At 48.4% G+C, this 25,410-nt stretch overlaps 1 protein-coding gene across 10 annotated transcripts in view; it reads right to left on the bottom strand.

The window, feature by feature from the left end:
• PTP4A3 (protein tyrosine phosphatase 4A3) overlaps window positions 1–25,410 on the bottom strand; it is a 172,197-nt gene that overhangs the window by 8,510 nt on the left and 138,277 nt on the right. For all 10 annotated transcript variants that reach the window (XM_073329999.2, XM_073329998.2, XM_073330005.2 and 7 more), the window contains 3 exons: window positions 20,300–20,392; window positions 2,713–2,843; window positions 419–493 (listed from right to left, as the gene is read on the bottom strand). In XM_073329999.2, coding sequence (XP_073186100.1) covers window positions 419–493; window positions 2,713–2,843; window positions 20,300–20,392 — 299 coding nt within the window. The remainder of the gene's footprint in view (window positions 1–418; window positions 494–2,712; window positions 2,844–20,299; window positions 20,393–25,410) is intronic.

Below are 25,410 nucleotides of genomic sequence, written 5' to 3'. Positions count from 1 at the left end.
CAGACAGCTCGACCCATGGAGCACAGGCCAGCCGCGGGGGGAAAGCAAACAAAAATATAGCACCAGGTTTGTTTTTATATGAAGGTGGTGTCTAATTTAGAGCTAGGAGGATGACAGGCTTCGTTCCCTCTCTATGCAGCCACCAGGCGCGTGAGACTCATTTTCTCCATCTCCTGCCAGTTCAGGGGAGGATAAAGCAAGTTTCTGAAGGTTATTTCACCCTGCTTCCACCCAGCCGCTCAGAGGAGTTCACAAGTTCATGCTCTCCCGGCCCCCTGGTGCGGCTCTGAAACAGGACTTGCCCCTCTCGTGAGCACCAGTGATTTATTCCCTGGGGCACGCCATGTCACTCTGGATATTTTACACTGTCAATTTGCTGCTTGGCACACAGTGGAGGGGTTTATTCCAGGCCACTTACTGTCTGATGAACTGAATGGCATCTTCATACTTCATCCCGCTCTCAATCAGAGCCAGGGCTACGAGAACAGGAGCTCTGGAAAGTAATTACAAGAGGAGTCACTTCCTACTTTAATTAAAGAAATGCCAACAGTGATAAGAGCCTTGAACAAAAAGCACCGAAAAACTCATGGACTCTTCCCAAACCTACTGTCATCACATCAACAATCCCCCCCACGCTAAACCCACAGCACCATGAATGCACACACAAAATCAACGGGTTATACAGCACGCAGAGATCACACAGAAACAGACACACTTGCATCCAGCTTCTCCTACAATAGGTTCCCAGAGCAACCCCCAGCAGCACAGTTATAGTGGTGTGTTCACTGCCATTTCCCACCACATAAATTCTGGGTTTCAGGCTTTGTCGTTTGGCCACAAAAATTAACTCGAGGTTGGAGCTCTGAGGTGCAGCATATCCATGCCTAGAGAAACGATGCTCCTTTTAAAGCAAGGAGGATAAAATAAAGAGAGGACAGAGCTTACACCTGTCTACTGCTCTCCCTATAAAACACAGCTTTGATTTCAGAGGAATTTGGCAAATGATTTTCAAGTAGATTACTAAAGGAAAAAAACCAAACAAACCATAAAACAAACAAAAACCAAACCAGACCGAAGTGGACTAGATACAAAGTGTCTGAAAAGTGGCTTCTAGTTTTAACGGGGGGAGATTTTACAAGCCACGTTTACATGACAGACCTTAATACAACCTAGGTCGTTGTGACACTCCAGTATGTGAATGATACAGGATTCCAAGAGCATATTAAAAGCTGTTGCAGACGACTGTGTGACAACCTGCACTTGGAATCCTGCTTTGTTTCTGGGGCGGGTTTTAAACCAAAAGAGAGATTCGTTCCCAGACAGGGACCAGGATCGAGAAGCCCTGCAAGGGAATGACAGATCACATCTCTAAATACAGGGAAGAGGTATAAAGTCATCACTCTCTTTAGCTTGCCCAGTTTTGGCCAGGTCACTGATTTATGTAGTGCCTGCCTTTCTTTCCCCAGGTACCTTAAAGGGATTTAATAAGTAATGGAGTGAGCAAAATGAACAGCTGTTATGCACGCCACCCAGCCAGACCATGGGGTGTTGGGCTGTGATCTTCAAAGCCACCTCATGGATTCAAATGCCCAATTCCCATTAAAGCCAAGTGGGTGGCATCTGGGAGCTGCCACCATTGTATTTATTTAGCCACCCAAACTGAGAAGCCAGGCAGAGCCCATGGGCACGGTCAACTCCCGCGGAGGGGAAGCCAAGCTCAAAGAGCCCAGCATAGTTCCTATTTTGCACACCTGCGGTGAGCGATCTCTCATCATGGTGACTCGTAGGCAGAGCTCAGAAGAGTCCCACCCCCTTCCCCACTATTCAATCTGGCCCCTCCGTGCTTCAGCACAAGTTTAAATCCCATGGACTTCAATGGGATGTACTTCAGTGGTTTGCTGAATCAGGATCCTTCTATGATTCTATCCTAATCTGCTTCAGCTGAGGACTGGAGACTGCTCATTAACACACACACACCCCCTGCTCGGCCTGGCCACAGCTGCTTTAGGTAACTTGCACTGAGGACAAGTGTGAGGCCCAGCTGCTCCCCAAGGACGCTCTCTAGATCACACCTCGCCCCTTAAAGAGCGAGGCTGTCGAGCTGAAATCCAGGGTGTTTATAAAAACCCCTAAGGAGTTGAGCTCTCTTCCATTGTTGTGTGCAGCGTTGTTGTAGCTGTGTCGGTCCCAGGATATTAGTGAGACAGGATGGGGGAGGTCAGATCTTTTACTGGACCAACTTCTGTTGGGGAAAGAGACAAACTTTCAAGCTTGAGTTGTTCGAAGGTTTGTCTCTTTCCCCAACAGAAGTTGGTCCAATAAAAGATTTGACCTCCCCCATCTCGTCTCTCTAACCTGGCCTGGCTTCTCCTGCCAGCGTCGGAACTTTTACAATCCCATTTTCTTGTTAAAAGATTTTTGTCCCCATCCTGTGTGGCTGCATGGAAGACCCTCCCCAAACAAGAAGGGGCCCTGACAACACAGAGGCCAAGATGAGTCCCATCAAGCATGGTCTGATGATACGAACAGCCCTGCCAACTGCACAAAGGAAGAGCTGGGAAAAAGAGGGAGAATTTACCTTCTCTGCAGCTCAGTAAGCTTCAAGGGACTTAGCAGTTCGTTGTAACAGGAGACATCTCCCTTTAACAAGATATTTAAATCTAGCTGTTCTTCCTAAGGGCAGCTCCTAGCTCCTTTCGAGCCCTCACTTACCGGCCCAGGCCAGCCACACAATGAACTGCCACACAGCAGCCAGGGTCTTCGCAGAACTTGGTTTTCAGCAAGTTGAGCCAGTCTTCCACTATTTTGCTGGGGGGAGGAGCGCCGTCATCAAAGGGCCAGTCCTAATGGAAGGGCAGGTGGGGGAAGGGGAGGGAGAGCAGTTAGCAATAGATACATAAAGTCAGAATCTTACAAACCAACACAGTGGAGAGGAAGGCACTTGAAGCTTCCGCCAATCTCCCATTTCCCCAGGGCTGTATTTCTAAAGCACAGCATCCTCCCTACAACAGAAGGAGAACTGGGCTGTTCCTGTCTGAGATGCTTTACCTCTCTCTGTGACTCGGTTTGCTCAGCTGTACGAGACACATTGCTATGGATTACTACCAGACAGTGTGACCTCGTGGACAGAGAACTGGACTGGGACTCAGACGAACTGGGTTCTATTCCTAGCTTTGCCCCTGACCTGCTGGGTGACCTTGGGAGAGGCACCTCTGTGACTCAGTTTCCCCCTCTGTAAAACGGGGATAATGATACTGAGCTCCTTTGTAAAGCACATGGAGATCTACTCAAGAGAAGGACTGGGTCAGAGCTAGTTATGATTATTTCTAGCCTCGCAGGGGTGGGGCTGCGAGGCTCGTATTTACATGCTCTGAAATCCTTGGGTGAGCTGCTGTAAATGTTTAGCAGTAAAAGCCACACACAGCTAACAAGGGGCAACCCGAGTTTCTTAGCAAGTTAAACCATAAGGGAGCCTTTCCTGCAGGGGTAACTTTACAGCACTGACCGAAGAAGGTAACAGACGTGGCTTTCAAAGGTTCATTTCTAGGGTATGGCTCCATCTCCATGTCTTATTGCTTTAGCTAGTGACAGCGGCCAAGCTCCTGCCTCCATAAATTCAAAACACATGCGGGGTTTGGCAGATGTTGCAGTTCACATGTTTGAGCTGAGTGTGGGTGGGAACAGTAACTGCTGGATCAGACGCTGCCAGCTACAGCCACAGGGAGTGGGAACTCGGAGGAAAACAGACTTCCTTCCTGAGCCAAAAAGTTACAACTTCCGAAAGGCCCCCGCCAACCCGACCACCGAAAGAGAGCCTATGAGCTGGCCTGTGTCCCGGAGACTGACACCCATCAAAGCGCAATTAAGCCACCAGTGAAAGGCCAGCCCTGCCCTCTTTGGGAAAAGGGCGTGTAAGGTAAAAAGGACAGTAAAGCTAAGAGGCTTCTAACCACAAGGGAGATGGATACAGATAGTGAAACCGCAATATTGCCTCGTTTAACTTGAAACAAGCACTCCCTGTCCCTACCCCCCACTGCCTGTTCCTGGCTAAACAAAGGAGTTGGCAGATTCAATCTGCTTTGCAACGGCTCGGACGCTGAAATAAAGAAGCCCAGCAGACAACACACATGCCACGAAGCAGAGGAAGCAACGAACCCACAGCCTTCCCGTCCCACCACGCCCCAAGCAGCCACTGAGTGTAGCTAACAAGTCATTTACTGACATGTCAATAGTCTGTGGACTTTGGGAGATCAGGTTACAGCCAGGGGCCAATGGCTACTGATTTCAGACACCCAGCTTGACACACCTGAAAGAGGATTAATTTTTAAGGGCCGAGGGAGCTCAACCCTCCCTGGAAGACAGGGCCCTCTAAAATGCCTACAGTTTGGCAACAAACATTGGGGCCAGCCAAAATCACGACTCCCTTTTGGAAATCTCATTCGCGAGACATGGACTGGGCTGTCTACGTTGCCCAGTAAGACATCAGACTAGACATAAGGTGTACACTGCTAACAGTGAGACCATCGACCATAGGGACAGCTTACCTAGGGACGTGATCTCAGTCTCTTGAAGTCTTTCTACGGCCATGTCTACACTCCCACTTTTGTAGGTATAACTTAGGTCGCTCCGGGGTGTGAAACAAACACCCGTGTGCCATAAGTTACACTGACAGAGGCACAGTGCTATGTCAGCAGGGAAGCTCTCTCCCTTCGGCACAGAGCAGCGACTCGAGCGATCTTACAGGGGTGCAGCTGCGTCAGTAAAGCGGTCCCGCTGTAAGTGCTCTAGTGTAGACACGGCCTAACAGATCTGCTCTGGCTCAATCACGAGTTGCGGGCGTGGCGCCGGATACACTGGGTGGAGCGCTCCGGCCTTTCTTATGCCAGAGGTCAGACTCGGTCAGCAGAAGGCTCGCTTTCCGGCTTTAGCCTCTAGGAATCCAGAAAGAGGCTCTGGCCCTGGGCGCATGCCTGCAACAGGCAGGATCTGGCGAGAGCCAAGACCAAGGGCTTTTCACACCGCTCAGTTCAGGGTGACAGAGAGTCAGGTGAAGAGCTGGCGAGGGTGGCAGGGCAGACACGTGCCAGGGATGACCCTGACCCATACGAGGGTGGCCATGGTGTGTCGGGGAGGTAGGTGTGCTGCGTCCCTGCCAGGCTGCATGTGAAGTAACCCTTGTGTTACACTCAAGCTAACCTGCTGCCTTCCCCACGCTGACCTCAACCCCCATAAGGGCTAGACACACAGGTTACCCTCCCAAGCGTTTGTATCACCCACAGAGAAACGAGTAGGCAGGGGCTGTGAGCTGGGATAACTGCTTCTGATTGGCTACAAGCGGTCTAGGCTACAACATCCTCCCATCCTGCCTCACCTGTCCCCACCCCACTGCTCGTTTGCCTCAGCCGCCTGTTATCTTGCAGGCTCCAGTCACACAACTGACGTTGCATGGGTGGACTGTTAGAGTCGGCGGTGCTCTGCATGGCCACAGCAGCACAGGGTCAGAGCCCTGGACCACAAAGCTCTTTGGGCACTGCCCAGGCCTGGCTGAGGCCTCTATAGCCAATATCAGCAATAAGGCAAAGTATGGCCCAGGTTTTCCCTTTCATTACTGGGTTTAATGCATAATCATTAGCAAGCTACAGAGGTGAGAATTAGCATTACAATTATTTCCCCAGCTTTAGCCACTCAGGACACGCGCCATTAAGCAGGGAGCCGAGACCGGCGGAGCAGCGTGTCGGGCAGCAATGTAAGTTTACCATGCAATAGCCCAGGATCTGTATCCAACGGGTTCTGGGGAGAGTGCTTAGACAAACAGCTACTTATTAGATGTGCGTGGCATTGGAACGGGCAAATTCCCACTCTGAGTGGGCACCGCGGACAGGGCGCTTCTGCGCCAGGAAGTAGGGGGAGCTCCCGGCTGCTGAAACGTGAGACCCACTTTTCCCACCTCACCCCTGTTGGGGCCCCCGGCAAGAATCCTGACATGAGCTGATAGGGTCTAGCTGGCCCGGGCAGGGTCCAACTGCACAGAATGAGCAGTGCAGGGGGAGGAGGGATTGGAGGCCACAGGGCTGTTCTTTGGGGAAGGGAGTTGTGGAGCTTTAAGAGTGGGCTCTTCTGGTGAAAGGCCTCCCTCCTTGGGGGTGGGGGGAAGGGTCTGATGATTGACGCGACTCAGTGCCTTCTAAGCATTAACAGATCAAACTGCAATGTGCTGCCCCCATCCCTCCACCTCATCCACACCCCTCTAACTATCCCCATCTGCATAGCAGTCTCAACCCAGGCTCCTCCCGTCTGTCTTTACACTAGGGAATCTCACACCTTGTTGCTGGTTTCAGAGTAGCAGCCGTGTTAGTCTGTATTTGCAAAAAGAATAGGAGGACTCGTGGCACCTTAGAGACTAACCAATTTATCTGAGCATGAGCTTTCGTGAGCTACAGCTCACACCTTGTTGCTGCTATCGGCAAAGATCACTGTGCACGGGGCTCCTTGCCTCCCTCCATCCTCCCCCACCAGCTCCCTGTGCGCCTCCCTCCTGTCCCCCTCTATTTCAGGGCCTCCCTCCAACCCCCACTTCCCATACCAGGACTCCGAGTGCCTCTCCCAATTCTCCCCACATCGGGGCTCCTTTCAGTTCTTCTGCTTTCACCCAGATCAATAGGGTTCTGCCCACTGGTGCCTACAACCTTCCCTGACATTTTGGAATTGACAAGTTGAAAGGTTACCCCATTGCAGACAGACGGAGAGAGAAACGCTATCCACCTGTGAGCCAGGCGCCCGCAGTACAGAATTACCGACCATGCTCAGTGATGACTATTTCATCTCAAGGACGATTAGGGGGCTAATCCCAGATGCTTCAGACGGCCCCCCCTCCATGGCACGAGCCCTTCTGATCTGTTGCGTGGGTGGTGGCGGAACACAAGAGCTAGACACTGGTATGTATGCCTCTTCGTTAAAGCCCGTCAGCTCCTTCACACTGACCCAAAATACCCCTCCCCCCACTGCTATGTGCATCCCACACACTGGACCATGGATCTGAGGCTGCAGGCAACAATGTATGTAAAATACACAACTCCTGTGTCATTTCCAGCTTTCCGCTCCTCATTCTGCCTCAATTTCAGGGCATGGCAGGTCCTCCTATATTCATTTGGATAGGATAAAGGCTCTGATTGGTCTGACTCACATGAGCAGGGTTGACGCCCCTAGCAAAGTGGGCTGTGCTAGGTCATTCGCGGGCGCATGTGTGTGTGTGTAAACTGCTCACCACATCATTTACAACTCTCCCTCCCCCACTGGGGCAGACTGTTTTCACTGCACACCCAAGTGTAACTGAATTAAAGCTTTAGGCGCCTCTAAACCCCACCATCAGCAGGAAGGTTTAGAAGCACACTTCCCAAGAGATTTACAGTGCAGTCCGACTCTCCAAAGAGACGGGGTGGCTGAGAATTGCAGAAATGACTCGTGATTTTGGGGCGCCCAACTTCAGGCAACTTAAAGGGCTCAGAAAGTGCCAACCCTCTGGCAATCAGGCCCAATGAAGCATCTCAAATCACGCACCCAAAACAAGCAGCCACCTTTGAAAAGGAAGATGCGCAGGTTTCAACAAGGGCGAAAGAGAAGGACAGTGGGGGTGCAGAGACGAGACTGAGACCCCGAGTTGGCCTGTAGAACCTTGACTCCTTGATATGCAAGGAAAAGAGAATCCAATTTGATTCAGCAGTTGTCTAAACGCGAGTTTGCATTGGTTTAGTTGTACGAGTGCAAACCCGTGTGGATGCTTTTTTGGTTCAGAGCAGCTTCTTTTGGTCTCGTTGAAATCTGTTTCTAACTGACAAGCTAAACTGAAATAAACCTAGCTTATCTCAGAGTGTCCACACAATCTTTTGCATTGATTTAAGTTAAATAGGTTTAAAAGGGATCATACCTTTAGGTGAACTGATGAAACCCTGGCTATAGACAAGCCCTCAGAGTCCTGAATATGTCTGCAAGGCTGCTGGGTGTTCTGTTTGTAAATTATTCCCACACAATACATGGGGAAACTCCAGAATGCTATTTCGCCAAGCCTATTTCAAAGCAGAGTGGCGCTGAATCCATCAGGCCAAAAGCACAACAGGCTGGGGCATTTTAGGAACACAGCACTGTGTATTCAAATAAAACAATGTGTGGCAGATTTTCTTAAAGCATTTTGACTCTTAAAAGGAGCATCTCTTTTAATTTAATGGGCCTCCAACAGTTAAAACCCCAGGCGGTGCTTCCAAACAAAAACTTGCCCACAAATGTTCAGACAGACTTCGTAACAGCTTTGACTGCAGACCAAACATTGGCGGAAGTCTGTTCTGCAGCGAGCTTGACTCACATAAGCCCTGACCCTGAAAAGACTTGCAACCGGGCATCTAACTTTGAACTCAATGCAGCTGCGCACATGTTCAACTCAAAAGCATGTGCACTGATGGAGTTTAGCCCAGCTTTGTTCACTCTGCTATTTGCCACGTCCCCTCTGTCATTTTCTCCCCTCTTTCTGAGGTATTTATTCCCTTCACTCTTTTACCAACCCTAGTTTCACTGCTCCTAAACTATTTTACACACTATCCTCAGCTTGACATTTCTCTTTTCATTTGTTCATTCTATTTTGCTTTCATACCACTGCTTATTTTTCCCTTTAGTCTTTGTATTCTTTCAATCTGATGGGGTTTTTCCCCCTTTACCAAAAGTTTCCAAATAAACTTTTATTAAATTGTTTTGTTTTTTTGGAGACTGGGGGAACCCACACACACGCCAACAATTTTTCATGATAAGTTCTGTTTTCAACAACAGGACAAGTTTCTTCAATATGTTCCAACCAGATTTGTCACTAGAGAGCTCCAGTATAAAGTCAAAGCCTATGGGAAGACGATGTGTTGACCTATATGAAATACACATGCCTCAGAGGGTCTATGTATAGTGTAATAACTTCATTCTGGTGGACTGGTCTATATGGAGGGGGATTGGTGACCAGTCTAGGGAGACAACGCAGTCCAGTGGTCAGTAAAATGGGCTGGAGTCAGGAGATTTGGAGCCTATTTCAAGCTCTGCCAGTGACCTGCTGCATGACCCTGGGCAAGTCACTTCACCTCTTTCCCCTCCAGCCCTTGTCTACTGAGACTGACAGCTCTCTGGGGAAGGAGATGCATCTCGCACAATGGGGCCTTGATCTTGGGTGGCACCTCTAGGCACGAGTGTAATACAAAGACAATGTAATATATCTACTTCTGGCGTTATGGCACACTATGGGCTGTAATGTATGAAGAGCACCCACCCCGAGGAGCAGAGTACAGAAACATTACTCTGTGCCAACGCAACATTGCAAATGCAAACGACATATGGTGCAGCGCAGAAAGAATGTATGTGGGCATTAACGCCTTGTACTGAAGTCATCACTGATATAAGATGATAAAAAACCCTTGAGGCTTTTTTTTGGTTTGTCTAAATCAATGATGCAATTTCAACTACCCACTGGCCATACTGGAGAATCGGTGCTCTGTGCATTAGGGAATCCTGCTGCCTGAGTCATCCCATCTTTTGTGGAGGGTTGCTGTGCGCTTTGAAAGCACTTTGCCTCCTCACCATGCCGAGGAAGCTGAAGTTCAGGGATGGATACTGACCACGGTGCATAACGTAAGGCTGTTAAGCCTAGAGTGATCTGGGGTTAGAACTAGTAAGTGTCAATCATACTCATTAGGCTTTAGAAAATTGGGAATAGTGGACTGAAAAGCACTTACCTCTTGCAGAAATTCTGTACATGTCTTTGATCTGTACAGCACATGTATAACTCCGAACGTCCCTGACTCCCTGGGAATGAGCATGATGTGATTAGAACGGTATGTACGGAGCTCACAGGGGGCCCCGAAAGGCCTGGGATGTACTGGCACCCTCTATCTCGCTGGGGAAAGGTTCCCAACGTTCCCGGCCACGTCTCTCCTCCAAAAGAGAATCAAAAGCCTCTTAAACTCCTGCTTGCATGTCGTGCAGAGCGTCACATGCGGGCGAGCTTGCAGAACAAAGATTTCTGCTCCTTCAGAGACGCACCCAGTGATCTCAGCACACTAACAGGTTTGCATTGTGCAGCGCAGGGCCCGGGTCTGACCGGCGCAATACCCTGATTGCAGGGCCTGGTGATCACCGCATCCGAATCTGACCCAGAACCAAAGCACCCTGCAGATCAAGCCCATTTGTGCTTACTGCAGTCGCATCATTTTCATCAGTTTTCTGAGACTGCTAAGACCATGGGACGCCCTCAGGCTCTACAGATTCAAAGATGGGGCATTCCATCTCCATTTGAATGGCCAGTATCAATGAAACCCTCAGCCAAGCCACAACCGGACACCCATGTCCAGGGACGTTAACATTTGCATACTGCTCCAAACAGTGACTGCATATGGAGGTGCTCAAAAGAGAAGAGGTTCACTTAACCGTGTGTGCGCACAAGGGCTGTGTGCACTGTGGTATATGCGTGTGCACTCAACACGCCCCATCCCTTGAGCACCCCCAGCCGCAGGCACTGGGAGAGCACTGCAGTAGCAGAACCTGGACATGGGTTCCCCAGGGTCATTGTGTGCCTATAACTCAGAAGCATGCAGTTTATGCACCCTAAAATATATATGAGGCAAGTTACATTCAAGGTTGTCCTCTGCATTGTATAGGTCAGCTCTGCCTTCCACACCCAGTGGAAACTCTCTGTGGTGCAGACCAGTACTAGGCAGGCTCTCTCGCCAAAAATGAAGCAGAAATGGACTGAGCTGGAGCGTATACGGTGGGGAACAGGGACCGAATGCTGTACAACATCCTCACTTAACACAGTTGGATGGGGGAAAAGATCACTGCCAGTCCCAATGAAAGTGGGCAGCTGCCTCTTTCCCTAAGCCAGGCAGGCTGGGAGAGCTGTCCGCTCTGTGATAACTGCTCCAGTGTTTAAAAGGGAAAGCTGCGGGAAGCTTTAAGCCTGGTGGGGGAACTGAAACCAAAAGGGTTTGGGACCTCCCACTCCAGCCCCCTTGCTATTTATTCTGCCTTTTTATGGGCCGCTGATGGTGACATCCTAACCAGCTGGTTCTGCTCCCAGCTCCATTGTAGGAATGCTCCCCAAGCAGAGCAGGGGCACCTGCATTCAGCTGGCCTATGTTACATAGCTTAATGTGTAAAACGCACAATTAAAAATGCTGCTGCTATTGTGAACTTTGTCTGTTATACCAACGGGACCCAAGGAAGCCCAGGGTACAGATCTGCCTTTTCTAATTCACGATTTGGGCAAACAAGCTAGCTAGATAGAGATAAATGACACCCAAACATACCCCTTTTCTCAGTCTCCCCCAGCTCCTCCTGGTTTTACTTCCAAATCCCTCTTTTGCCCTCATTGGCCAGCCCTCAATTCTGGTTTAGAAGTGGACTGAGTGGCAGCTTCCAAGCTCCGAGTCATACAGCTCACTGCTTATCGCCTCCGGACAACACACGGTAGTCCTGAGACACACACTACCCCTGTCCTGGTCTCCACAGGCCTGCCAACGGGTCACCCACAGAGTTCTCATGCAGCCGCGATCGCCTCAGACATGCAAGTGCAACCTGTGAGGATCAGGAGTCCTGGCATGAGACGCTCCAGTCACCGTGGATGAAGATGGAGTAGGACACGCCAGGACCTGTCATCTCTCCAGTCACATCTGTGTGCTATCAATAAGGGCTCCTTGCCATCTGCTTTGTTTTAAGTAAGCCAGGCGAGCAGCCTTCACGCTAGCTGCTAATACGGCTCTTGAATGTCAGTGTCACAGGTGGGGAACAACATTCCCTCTAACTTTTTCCATCCACGTGTGGAATGAATTTTGTTATGTGCACCATATCAAGGTATGTGCGGGATATGCACCACCAGTAGAAACAAAAACCCTAGATATCATATATATTTTTTAAAAGTTACCATAGGAATGATTACTCCAGCCAGGACAGGTTAGGAATTTTAGAATTCACCACTCCAAGAATTAAATTTAAGGGTAGGAGAAATAAAAATTATGAAATGCATAGACCAGTCAAACAACTCAAGTAACAGCACTCTGAAAGAATAAAATTACAGAGAATATATGTGCATGGCAGGAAGTACCAAGAAGTAACAACACCACCACCACAAGTATGTGTTGGGAGGTGAGTGTGAAAGACAGAGACACAGAGTGCATATGTGTGCACGCGTGCGTAAGAGAGAGAGACGTGCTGCCCCTTTAAGTAGATCGGCTCTCGCCAGTCTGAAGCCTGCTTGTTCAGACACAGCGGCAGCCGCCAGTAAGCTCCTCTCTGCCCTGAGCCCTGTCATGATCCCTGCACCGTGGAGATGGAGTACAGGGGGGAGGGGGACACCCTGATATCAGCACCCCCCCCTCCCCACTCTGCACAGCAAGCGGGAGGCTCCCGGGAGCAGCTGGCCAGGGGCTCCAAGGCAGAGGGCAGGAGCAGCGCGGCAGTGGTGGGGAGAGGCACCTGAAGTGCACAGCACTTGATAGATGTTGGGCGGCCACACAGCTTAGAGAAAACACACACACACACTCTCTCTGCACCCAATGTGCGTACATAACTCAGTGAGAGCTACCGTTTGTTCTGGAGAGAGAGGACGTCCTATGGCTCTTATTGTCTCAAGCACACTACCGAGACAGAGAATTTAATAGATTACCTGGCAAAGAGACCTGTTAGAACTCTGGCATGTTACTCTCATGCCTGACCTCATCTGCAATTATTTATGATTAAAGACACAGCCTAGGCAGTTAGAAGATCTATGCCTGTTTTTTTGCTGACTGACTGTCTTGAGTACTCTCTAGCTGCATCATGCCACTGCTGAGAGAGCAAAAAAATAAAGCATAATTTTCATACCCTCTGGATGAGATAATACTAGTGGGTAACATAAGCAGCTTCGCTTGTGTCATGCCCTGAGGAATGGAACCTTTAAAACCCTGGATGCTTTATGGCTCCCCGTGGGGGTCATATTAATACCATCCCCACTCAACTTGATTCTGCCTTCTTCCCTTTCCCAATTTTGAGTATGGGGATCCCCGGCAGCAATCTGCAGTCTGAATTGTGTTTATTTCAGTAGGACATTGGGCGTTACCAATGATGAGCTACAGGAGAGGCCAGATCTGCGAGGCATATCATCAGTTCACAGTACAGAGGTGAACGTCCACATTTTAAGAAGTGGCCTCTAAAATGGGATACTCAGTTTCTGAGTGCTCAACGTGAGACTGTGGCTTGGATTCTCAGAGTGGCTGCTGATCGCTAAGGCCAAATGAAACCAATTGAAGTAGTGGGTGCTCAGCTCCTTTAACCAAACCTACCTGCCAGAGTTTCCAGCTGGATTCCAAAACTACCAGGACTGAGCGTGGCCAACTCTCAATACTTTTGGGAATCCTCGCACATTGTCTGTGGGCATTGGGCCTGCCTTGAAGGCCCTGGATCTAAGCAGGTACCAAACCAAATAGCTTGAACCATAATGACCTCAACTAGAAAAACAGGCTTGTAATAAGAACCACAGATGGGATTGATCCAAGCTCCCGGCACCTTGCATAACAAGGCTGTTTCCCAAAATCCCAGCTCTGAACACCCACAACGTTTGGGAATTAAGAAGGGCATGCAAACTTTGCATCTCAAGTCCATATCTGGAGGGGAAAAGGAATAAATAAGTCATTATTTCATATGGCAGCCTTCGAATGCTGCAACTGACACAAACCCCAGAAAGTCAATAGGTCCTGAAGCCTCCCCTTTGAGAGGGTTTTTCTTTCCCCTGTAATTAAGAGCAGTTAGATTTACTTCCAAGAAAAATTCAGGGCTTTGCTTTTTCTGGAATTGCCCTCTTGTTAAAAACACCTCTTTCTTCTCATGCTGGTTTGGAAGCTCTCCTTACAATGCTCTGACTAAGGAGATGGAATTTTAGCTTTATTGGGTGAGAAAGGCTCAGCTGCCATTCCAACAGCTCAGACAGCTGCCAAAGCCACACAACCGGGACATTACAGCTAAATTAAAAGCTGGGCCGGCTTTAAATGGCTCCATGATGCCCTAAAAAAAGAACTAAACACACAAAGCCTAAATAAACTGTCCTCACTGTTACCTTGCTCCCTTTGCGCATAAAGAATGCACACATCCTCAAGGATGTCTTTTAAAGGGGAAGCTTGCTGATCCTTAAAGCTGTCTCTGATCAGTGCCTGGTGAGGTCTGGATACAAAGCAGCAGTGCTCAGCTGCTCAAGAATCGCACCTCGCGTCCGTGCGGCTGGAAACAGGGAGGTTAAAGGTTTCTCTCCACTTCCGGCTAGCACATTCACATTCACTCCTTCTAGCAGGTTCCAGGGAGAGAGGGAGCTTTAGAAAGCTTTAGAAAGATGCAACAGGCGTCAGGATCTCAAGGTGGTTATTTGACACTGAAAAAGAGGAGCTGAGGTTGATGCGAAGCAAGTTAGAGCTCACAGGGAAATCCAGGTTGGCATGTGAAAACACAGCTCTGGCTGCGCCTCCCAACACTTGCATGTGCCATCTCTGCAGCCTGTCTGCACAAGTCCCCCTCTCCGAGCGTTAAAGCCAGGGACTTTACAGATGTAAAAGTGCACAATCAGCCCCTGAAGGCTTCCAGAGCTTCCGTTTCCTTCCCTTCGCACCTAGCATTAGACAGCCGAGAGAAAAGGCCTGCACTAACTTGTCCCCCGTTACAGATTTTAGAATTGTACATTTCGTGGTCTCAAGGAAAGTGGACTCTGGAGATTCATAGCAGCATCCATACAGGGATTCAACTATTACATAGGAATGTGCATTTACTGGCATGCGAAGTGTATAAAATCCTGTAACCTAGAGCTGGTAAAGACTTGGGCAGTCTCCCTGTCAGGGCAGGATTGGTCCCTACTACACCTCACATACATTTGGGCCAGGTTAGTTTTCAATGTGCATTCCAAAGTATACATGAGGTTAGAAACCTAACCAGAGCACTACACTCATGCATGCAAAGAGTTAAGCATTCAAGCAAGCTGGGGTCAGGCAATCTGAGCTCTCTTCCCCCCTTCAGGTACTGGCAGGGAGCTTTACTCCTCATTTCCCTCTGATGCACTGCGAGAGGATCCCAGAGTCAGGTTCTACTGCATCAGTGTTGTTCAACTGATGATAGGACCCTCCGGCAGAGGAGAACTTTGGTCTCTCCTGTCTCCTGTGTTGCTATGACTAAGGCCGGGTCGACACACAGAACTTGCACTGCTAAACAGGCACATCTGTGTGTTTAGACAAGCACTGAGTACTAAGAGGGGCTTGTCTGACTGGAGCCTGGCATAATTAGCACCGATGTAGCACTTTTCAACTTCAAAAAGCTTTACCAACACTTAACTAATTAATCCTCAGAACACCCATCCCTGGGAAGTAGATAAGTATCCTGCCTTACAGATGGGAACACACACAGAGGCGAAGTGTCTTGCCTGAAGCCACAGAAAGCATCAAGAGTCTGGTTAGAACTCAGAGGGCCAATTCTGCACAAACAAACCTGTGTGAAAATGGACTAACATCATCAGAGTCTAGAAGATTACTCCATAAGAACATCCATACTGGGTCAGACCAGTGGTCCATCTAGCCCAGTATCCTGTCTTCTGACAGTGGCCAGTGCCAGATGCTTCAGAAGGAATGAAGAGAACACGGCAATTTAACGAGTGATCCATCCCCCATCGTCCAGCGCCAGCTTCTGACACTCAGAGGTTTAGGGACACCCAGAGCATGGAATTGCGTCCCTGACCATCTTGAGTAATATTAATTGATGGATCTATCCTCCATGAATTTAACTAATTGTCTTTTGAACCTAGTTATGCTTTTGGCCTGCACAACATCTCCTGGCAATGAGTCCCACAGGTTAATTGTGCTTTATGTGAAGAAGTACTTCCTTATGCTTGTTTTAAACCTGATTCTCATTAATTTCATTAGTTTACCCTTGATTCTCGTGTTACGTGAAAGGATAAACACTTCTTCACCATTCATGGTTTTATAGACTTCTATGATATGCCCCCCGATTAGCTGTCTCTTTTTTAAGCTGAACAGTACCAGTCTTTTTTAATCTCTCATATGGGAGCTGTACCATACTCCTAATAATTTTTGTTGCCCTTCTCTGTAATTTTTTTTTTCAGTTCCAATTATATCTTTTTTGAGATGGGTCGACCAAAACAGCACACAGTATTCAAAGTGTGGGTTTACCATGGATTTAAATAGTGGCATGATGATCACAGAATCATAGAATATTAGGGTTGGAAGAGACCTCAGGAGGTCATCTCGTTCAATCCCCTGCTCAAAGCAGGACCAACCCCAACTAAATCATCCCAGCCAGGCCTTTGTCAGGCTGGGCCTTAAAAACCTCCAAGGATAGAGATTGCACCACCTCCCTAGGTAACCCATTCCAGTGCTTCACCACCCTTCTAGTGAAATAGTTTTTTCTAATATCCAACCTAGACCTCCCCCACTGCAACTTGAGATCGTTGCTCCTTGTTCTGATATTTTCTGTCTTTTATTATCTATCCCTTTCCTAATGGTTCCTAAAATCCTGTTAGCTTTTTTGACTGTTTGTTGTCCAGTCACCTAGTGTTGTGAGATCCCTTTGTAACTCTTCACTGTCTGCTTTGGATTTAACTATCTTGAGTAGTTTTGTATCATCTGCAAACTTTGCCACTTCACTGATTACCCCTTTTTCCAGATCATTTATGAATATGTTGAAGATCACTGGTCCCAATATAGATCCTTGGGGGACCCCGCTATTTATCACGCTCCATTCTGAAAATGGACCATTTACTCCTACCCATTATTTCCTATCTTTTAATCCATTACTGATCCATGAGAGGACCTTCTCTCTTATCCAACGAGGACTTAATTTGCTTAAGAGCCTTTGGTGAGGGATTTTGTCAAAGGTTTTCAGAAGTTCCAAGTACAGTGTATCCACTGGACCACCTTGTCCACATATTTGCTGACTCCCTCAATGAATTCTAATAGGATTAGTTAGACGTGATTTCCCTTTACAAAAGCCATGTTGACTTTCCCCAACATATCGTGTTCATCTATATATGATAATTCTGTTCTTTACTATAGTTTCAACCAACTTGCCTGGTAATGAAGTTAGGCTTCCCAGCCTGTAATTGGTCCCTTTTAAAAAAATCTGCATTACATTTGCTATCCACCAATCATCTGGTACAAAGTCTGTTTCAAGTGATACGTTACGTACCACAGTTAGTGGTTCTGCAATTTCATATTCGAGTTCCTTTAGAACTCTTGGGGAAATACCATCTGGTCCTGGTGACTTATTTATCAATTTGTTCCAATCCCACCTCTATTGACATCTCAATCTGGGACAGTTCCTCAGATTTGTCACCTAAAAAGAACGGCTCAGGTATGAGACTCAACCTCACATCCTCTGCAACAAAGACAGATGCAAAGAATTCACTGAGCTTCTCTGCAGTGGTCTTGTGTTCCTTGAGTGCTCCTTTAGCACTTCGATTGTCCAGTGGCCCCGCTGATTGATTGGCAGGTTTCTGCCTTCTGATGTGCTTTAAAAAATTTGCTGTTAGTTTTGTGTCTTTTGCTAGTTACTCTCCAAATTCTTTTTTGGCCTGCCTAAGTATAACTTTCCATTTGACTGGCCAGAGTCTATGCGCCTTTATATTTTCCTCAGTAGGATATGGCTTCCAATTTTTAAAAGATGTCTTTTTGTCTCCAGCTGCCTCTTTTGCTATGTTAAAAACATAAGACCGGCCATACTGGGTCATATCAATGGTCCATCTAGCCCAGTACGCTGTCTTCCAACAGCGGCCAATGCCAGGTGCTTCAGAGGGAATGAACAGAACAGGTAATCATCAAGTGATCCATCCCCTGTCGCCCATTCTGAGCTTCTGGCAATGTTGTTTAGCTATGGTGGCATTTTTTGGTCCTCTTACTGTTTTTTGTTTTTTTTTTCTTTCCTAATTTGGAGTATACATGGAGTTTGAGCCTCTATTATTGTGTTTTTCAGAAGCTGCTATGCAGCTTGCAGGCATTTCACTCTTGGGACTGTTCTTTTTAATTTCTGTTAAACTAGACTGTTCATTTTTGTGTGGTTCCCCTTTTTGAAGTTAAGTGCTACTGTGGTAGGTTTCTTTGCTATTTTCCCCCACACAAGGATGTTAAATTTAATAACATTATGGTCGCTTTTACTGAGCGGTTCAGCTATGATAACCTCTGGGCCAGGTTCCGTTAGCCACTTAGGACTAAATCAAGAATTGCCTCTCTGCTTGTGGGTTTTAGGACTACCAGCCTCAAGATGCAGTCATTAATGGTGTCTCGAAATTTTCTCTGCATCCCGTCCTGAAGTGACATGTATCCAGTCAATATGGGATAGTTGAAATCACCCATTATTACGGAGTTTTCTGTTTTTGTAGCTCCTCTAATTTCCCTTAGTATTTCACAATTAGTCACCATCCCGGTGAAGTGGTCGTTAGTGTATTCCTACTGCTATACTCTTATTATTCAAGCATTGAATTTCTATCCGTAGAGACTCTATGGTACTGTTTGATTCATTTAAGACTTTTATTGTATTTGACTCTGTGCTTTCTTTCACATATAGTGCTTCCCCTCCCTCCAGCACAACCTACCTTGTCATTTCTATGTATTTTGTACACTGGTATTACGGTGTACCATTGATTATCCTTGTTCCACCAAGTTTCTGTGATGCCTATTATACCACCATCCTCATTTAATACCAGGTATTTAATACCCCTCCTCTCAGAGAGGTATCCGCAGTGCAAGGGGATATCATGACATCATCTGGAAGGAGAATCCCAACTATGGGCTCATTTCCCTCCACTCCAGCTTCATGTTCTTCCTCGAGACTTCCATCCTCCTCAACAGCACAGAGGCTGTCAGACTGAGGATAGGACCTCTTGGAAAGTCTCCTCAATGTACCTCCCTGTCTCCCTTACTTCCTCCAGTTCAACCACTTTGGTCTCAAGAGCCAGTGCTCCCTCTCTGAGGGCCAGGAGCTGCTTGCACTGAATGCACACATATGCCACCTGTGCCGAAGGCAGGTGACCATTCATGCTGCATTAGTGCAATCAATTGGACAGCCCCCACTCTGCTGCTGGACTTCCGCCTGCATTATTTTTACTCTTGCAGGGATGTGCGTGCGTACACATTTGGGATCTATACTACCGTAACAGGGTAGAGATTTCGGCTCCAGAGTTCCTGGCTTCCAGTCCTGTGCTCACTGCATCCTTCTCTCAGAAGTGATGATGACGTATCTACTACAGTGGTATGTTCTCCCAGAGACACACGCGCACATTAGGAGATACAAGGCAGCAGCTGATGATGAGACACTGGGTTTATTCCAGGGATAGTCAATAGATGGACCGTGAGCCAAATCTGGACCGCCAGATGTGTTTGAACTGACCAGGATCTTTTTATTTACTTATCATCCTCATGATTGTTGTCATTTTTGTATTATTTTCTCTGGAGTCTGGACCTTGACTATATCTTGACCAAGAAATTTTGACCTTAACAAAAAAATAATTGGTTACCCCTGGTTTATTCCTTTCCCCTTTAAAGCGATCAGCATCTTTATAGCCTTTAGTCACAAAGCAACTGAACCCTCCTATCACTTTACCACTTCAAGGAAGCTATAATAGCTGCCGAACGGAAGCATGAACTCCAAAGGCAGCTGCTAGCTGAGAAGTTATTGGAAGGGTCTGTGACGGCAACAAAGCAAATATTTACAAAACTGAAACATATGGGAGAGATGGGGACCAACAGGTACTGCCTAAGCTTGGGCATCAATGTCTTGGGTAGAGAAGGGGCTCCCAGCGAAGGGATCTGATCCAATCATTCCCAGCACAGGGTACATATGTCAGCACTATTACTTCAAGCTGTGACTAGCAGTCTAGGCCCAATGCCTGGGTGTGGCCTGCCTCCTTCGGCCCCAAATGGAAGCTGGGCTGCTCTGAACCCCAGCAGGGTTTGGCATGGCCTTGGCTCTGCTGTGGTTTGTTGCGGGCACATGTCGGAAAGGGAGGATGTGGGCACTGTCTAGTAAAGTGGAGGTCGCACGCGAGGAGAGAGGGTGTACTCCAGAGAAGTAAGGAGAACTGATCTAGCCCACCTCCCCTGCACTGTAACAGGCTGGCTTCCAGAGGGCTGGCTGTGCCCAGATTCAAAAGCCTCCTGCAGCAGCTGGTTGCTCCTCCCTGAACTCTGGGAGAGAGACTGAAAGGGGCTACTAGAAAGGGGACACTCTGGTCAGGACCAAAAGCCCTGAAGAGGCTACATACCATTACTGTGATGCCATCCTTCTCCAGGGGAGTCTTGTCGTAGGTCACTTCGCAGACCCGCACGACTGTCGTCGCGCCGTACTTCTTCAGATCCTGGAAAGAGAAGGGGAGACTCTTTACTTACAGACACATCTTCTCTATAGCAATCCTACCAGAGAGCAGACAGGCACGTGGCCTCTCTTCTCACCCGTGCTATTTGCGTGGCTCTCCTTCCAGATGTAGACTCAGCCCGGCACTGAAACATGTGCAAGCACAAATCACATGCTGAGCGAGCTGGGCACACGTGTAAGCACCTGGCTGAGTCAGGACCAGGATGGGTATGGTGAGGTGCTCAGGGAACGGTTTAGGGCTGCAAGAAGTTTTTACCCTCTGCTTTCTCCACATTTACATTCATGATCCCCTTCATCCTCCCACCAGCCCCTCCAACATGGCTCCCCCTGACTCCTTTCCAGTGTTAGCCCTGAAAACAAAATCCTCCACCACACACAATTCACCCGTTATGGCATAGCCTGTATGGGGTCGGAACATAAGCCCACAAACCAAAACGCCCCAACAATTCTGGCAGAAACCAACTCACTGGGACCTTGGGCAAGTCAGCACTGGTGTGATGCTTTGGGGGTCCACCCAGACAAGTAAGGTGGTCTGTTAATACCTGCCCGGTAACCTCAGGTGCCCATACGCTGTGCAGCTTTGGCGAAGCCCTGACACCAGCACCATGTCCACAGCATAAAGGTCTCCCCCTGCACTTTCATCCTCCAGTTACTCCTTTGCAGGGTGACCCCAAAAGCCCTTCCAATTTGGAGTCTTCCCAAAACTGTCTCCCCTGAAGTATCCGGTCCCTCTTGCTGAACGCTGTCAGAGGTAACACCAACTTCAATGCCTCCAAAGAGCCAGTCCATACAACAGCTTGATAGCTCAGCTGGGGTTAGACACGGCCCTTTAATACCCAGCACTGAGCTGGTCTGTGGTAAAACTTAAGTTTATTAACAAAGAACACAGATTCAAGTGATTTCAAGCTAGCGTGGAAGAGATTCGAAAGGGTGACAAACCAAACCAAACCAGCATGCGTTCTAGAGTCTAATCCTTTACTCTCGCCCGATAGAGCTTCTTCCTCATACCACGCTGTTAGCATTCTCCAGCATGACTGGCTGTTCCAGCCAGGATCCACCCTCCCCTGCTATGAAATGGAGATTGTGCCACATGTCTGGCACAGGTGTTGTGAAGATTAATTTGTATTTGTACAATAAGGCGGAAGAGCTATGAAGGGGCTGCGTACTGGGATGGAGAAGCCTCCTTTTCCCTACGCAGGAAAATATCTTTCAGAGAATCATAGAGTATCAGGGTTGGAAGGGACCTCAGGAGGTCATCTAGTCCAACCCCCTGCTCAAAGCAGGACTAATCCCCAACTAAATCATCCTAGACTCATATCCAGCTTCTCATCCACTGTAATCCCCAGGTCCTTTTCTGTAGAACTGCTGCTGAGCCATTTGGTCCCCAGCCTGTATCAGTGCACGGGATTCTTCTGTTCTAAGTGCAGGACTCTGCACTTTTCCTTGTTGAACCTCATCAGATTTCTTTTGGCCCAATCCTCTAATTTGTCTAGGGCCCTCTGTATCCTATCCCTACCCTCCAGCGTATCTACCACTCCTCCCAGTTTAGTGTCATCTGCAAGCTTGCTGAGGGTGTAATCCACGCCATCCTCCAGATCATTAATGAAGATATTGAACAAAACCGACCCTAGGACCGAACATCGGGGCACTCCGCTTGATACCAGCTGCCAGCTAGACATGGAGCCATTGATTACTACCCGTTGAGCCCGACAATCTAGCCAGCTTTCTATCCACCTTATAGTCCATTCATCCAGCCCATACTACTTTAACTTGCTGGCAAGAATACTCTGGGAGACTGTCAAAAGCTTTGCTAAAGTCAAGGAATAACATGTCCACTGCTTTCCCCTCATCCACAGAGCCAGCTATCTCGTCATAGAAGGCAATTAGATTAGTCAGGTATGACTTGCCCTTGGTGAATCCATGCTGACTGTTCCTGATCACTTTCCTCTCCTCTAAGTGCTTCAGAATTGATTCCTTGAGGACCTGCTCCATGATTTTTCCAGGGACTGAGGCTGACTGGCCTGTAGTTCCCTGGATCCTTCTTCTTCCCTTTTTTAAAGATGGGCACTACGTTAGCCTTTTTCCAGTCGTCCGGGACCTCCCCTGATCGCCATGAGTTTTCAAAGATAATGGCCAATGGCTCTGCAATCACATCCGGCAACTCCTTTAGCACTCTCGGATCAGTGCATCCGGCCTCATGGACTTGTGCTCTTCCAGCTTTTCTAAACAGTCCCGAACCACTTCTTTCTCCACAGAGGGCTGGTCACTTCCTCCCCATGCTGTGCTGCCCAGGGCAGTGGTCTGGGAGCTGATCTTCTTAGTGAAGACAGAGGCAAAAAAAGCATTGAGCTTTTTCCACATCCTCTGTCACCAGCTTACCTCCTCATTCAGTAAGGGGCCCACGCTTTCCTTGGCTTTCTTCTTGTTGCTAACATTCCTCAAGAAACCCTTCTTGTTACTCTTAATATCTCTTGCTAGCTGCAACTCCAAGTGTGATTTGGCCTTCCTGATTTCACTCCTGCATGCCCGAGCAATATTTTTATACTCTTCCCTGGTCATTTGTCCAGTCTTCCACTTCTTGTAAGCTTCTTTTTTGTGTTTAAGATCAGCAAGGATTTCACTATTAAAAGACAAGCGGGTCGCCTGCCATATTTACTATTCTTTCTACACATCGGGATGGTTTGTCCCTGTAACTTCAATAAGGATTCTTTAAAATACAGCCAGCTCTCCTGGACTCCTTTCCCCCTCATGTTATTCTCCCAGGGCATCCTGCCCATCAGTTCCCTGAGAGAGTCAAAGTCTGCTTTTCTGAAGTCCAGGGTCCGTATTCTGCTGCTTTCCTTTCTTCCTTGTGTCAGGATCCTGAGGAACTCGACCATCTCATGGTCACTGCCTCCCAGGTTTCCATCCACTTTTGCTTCCCCTACTAATTCTTCCCGGTTTGTGAGCAGCAGGTCAAGAAGAGCTCTGCCTCTAGTTGGTTCCTCCAGCACTTGCACCAGGAAATTGTCCCCTACACTTTCCAAAAACTTCCTGGATTGTCTGTGCACCTCTGTATTGCTCTCCCAGCAGATATCAGGGTGACTGAAGTCTCCCAGGAAAACCAGGGCCTGTGATTTAGTAACTTCCGTTAGTTGCCGGAAGAAAGCGTCGTCCACCTCATCGCCCTGGTCTGGTGGTCTATAGCAGACTCCCACCACAACATCACCTTTGTTGCTCACACTTCTAAACTTAATCCAGAGACACTCAGGTTTTCTGCAGTTTCATACCAGAGCTCTGAGCAGTCATACTGCTCTCTTACATACAATGCAACTCCCGCACCTTTTCTGCCCTGCCTGAACAGTTTATATCCATCTGTGACAGTGCTCCAGTCATGTGAGTTATCCCACCATGTCTCTGCTATTCCAATCACATCATAATTCCTTGACTTTGCCAGGACTTCCAGTTCTCCCTGCTTGTTTCCCAGACTTCTTGCATTTGTGTATAGGCACTTGAGATAACTCGCTGATCGTCCCTCTTTCTCAGTATGAGGCAGGAGCCCTCCCCTCTCGCGCTCTCCTGCTCGTGCTTCCTCCCAGTATTTCACATCCCCACTTACCTCAGGGCTTTGGTCTCCTTTCCTCCGGTGAACCTAGTTTAAAGCCCTCCTCACTAGGTTAGCCAGCTTGCTTGCGAAGATGCTCTTCCCTCTCTTCGTTAGGCAGAGCCAGTCTCTGCCTAGCACTCCTCCTTCTTGGAGCACCATCCCATGGTAAAAGAATCCAAAGCCTTCTCTCTGACACCACCTGAGTAGCCATTCGTTGACTTCCACGATTCGACAGTCTCTACCCAGGCCTTTTCCTTCCACGGGGAGGATGGACGAGAACACCACTTGCGCCTCAAACTCCTTTATCCTTTTCCCCAGAGCCACATAGTCTGCAGTGATCCGCTCAAGGTCATTCTTGGCAGTATCATTGGTGCCCACGTGGAGAAGCAGGAAGGGGTAGCGATCCGAGGGCTTGATGAGTCTCGGCAGTCTCTCCGTCACATCGTGAATCCTAGCTCCTGGCAAGCAGCAGACTTCTCAGTTTTCCCAGTCGGGGCGGCAGATAGATGACTCAGTCCCCCTGAGGAGAGAGTCCCCGACCACCACCACCCGTCTCCTTCTTTTGGGAGCGGTGGCCGTGGAACCCCCATCCCTAGGACAGTGCATCTCATGCCTTCCAATCGGCAGCGTCTCCTTCTGTTCCCTTCCCTCAGATGCATCATCTAGTCCCCTCTCCGCATTAGTACCTGTGGAGAGAACATGAAAACGGTTGCTCACCTGTACTGCGCTGCTGGTACATGGACGCTCCCCTTTCTTCTTCTGGAGGTCACATGCTGCCAAATTTCTTCACCGTCCTCCTGTCCCCGCAGTGCAGCCTGCTCTGAATCTTCAGAATGTTGTGTCCGTAGAAGCACATCCTGATCTCTGTCCAGGAAATCTTCAGTCTTTGGACACCTTTCTGGACATCGCTCCAGCAGGGACTTTGCAATCCGAGACCTTCCCACGACTTCACTACAAGCTACGTTTTCCCACACAAAGGTGCGTGTCGGCATTAGAAACGTTTGTCAGATCTGCCAACAATTAGTCTAGCACTGATGTAGCAGACTGGGGCTTTGGCATACTTGGGGTGACTGTAATGAGTAGCAGTGTAGTTCAGTGGTTAGAGCAGTGGACTGGGATTCACGAAGCCTGGGTTCTATTTCCAGCTCTGCTACTGACCTGTCTCATGACCCTGGGCAAGTCACGTCACTGCTCTGTGCCCATTTCAGTTCTTCTGGGCAGAGAGTGTCCTTCACTCTGTGTTTATACAGCCCCTAGCACAATGGGGCCTTTATCTTACTGGGGATCTTTAGGCACTGCCGTAACGCAAATCAATAATAGTTACTGGCATCTAACCCTGCTCAGAGCACAGCTACATGACATTGTGGTCAAAGGGCCTGGGTGCTGTCTAGAGAGGCTTGGACAAAAACCTTCAC

This window comes from Lepidochelys kempii, chromosome 2 (assembly GCF_965140285.1).
Source record: "Lepidochelys kempii isolate rLepKem1 chromosome 2, rLepKem1.hap1, whole genome shotgun sequence".
NCBI lineage: Eukaryota > Metazoa > Chordata > Testudines > Cheloniidae > Lepidochelys > Lepidochelys kempii.
The sequence above is the reverse complement of the archived record's forward strand: the minus strand, read 5'-3'. Positions and strand labels throughout refer to the sequence as shown.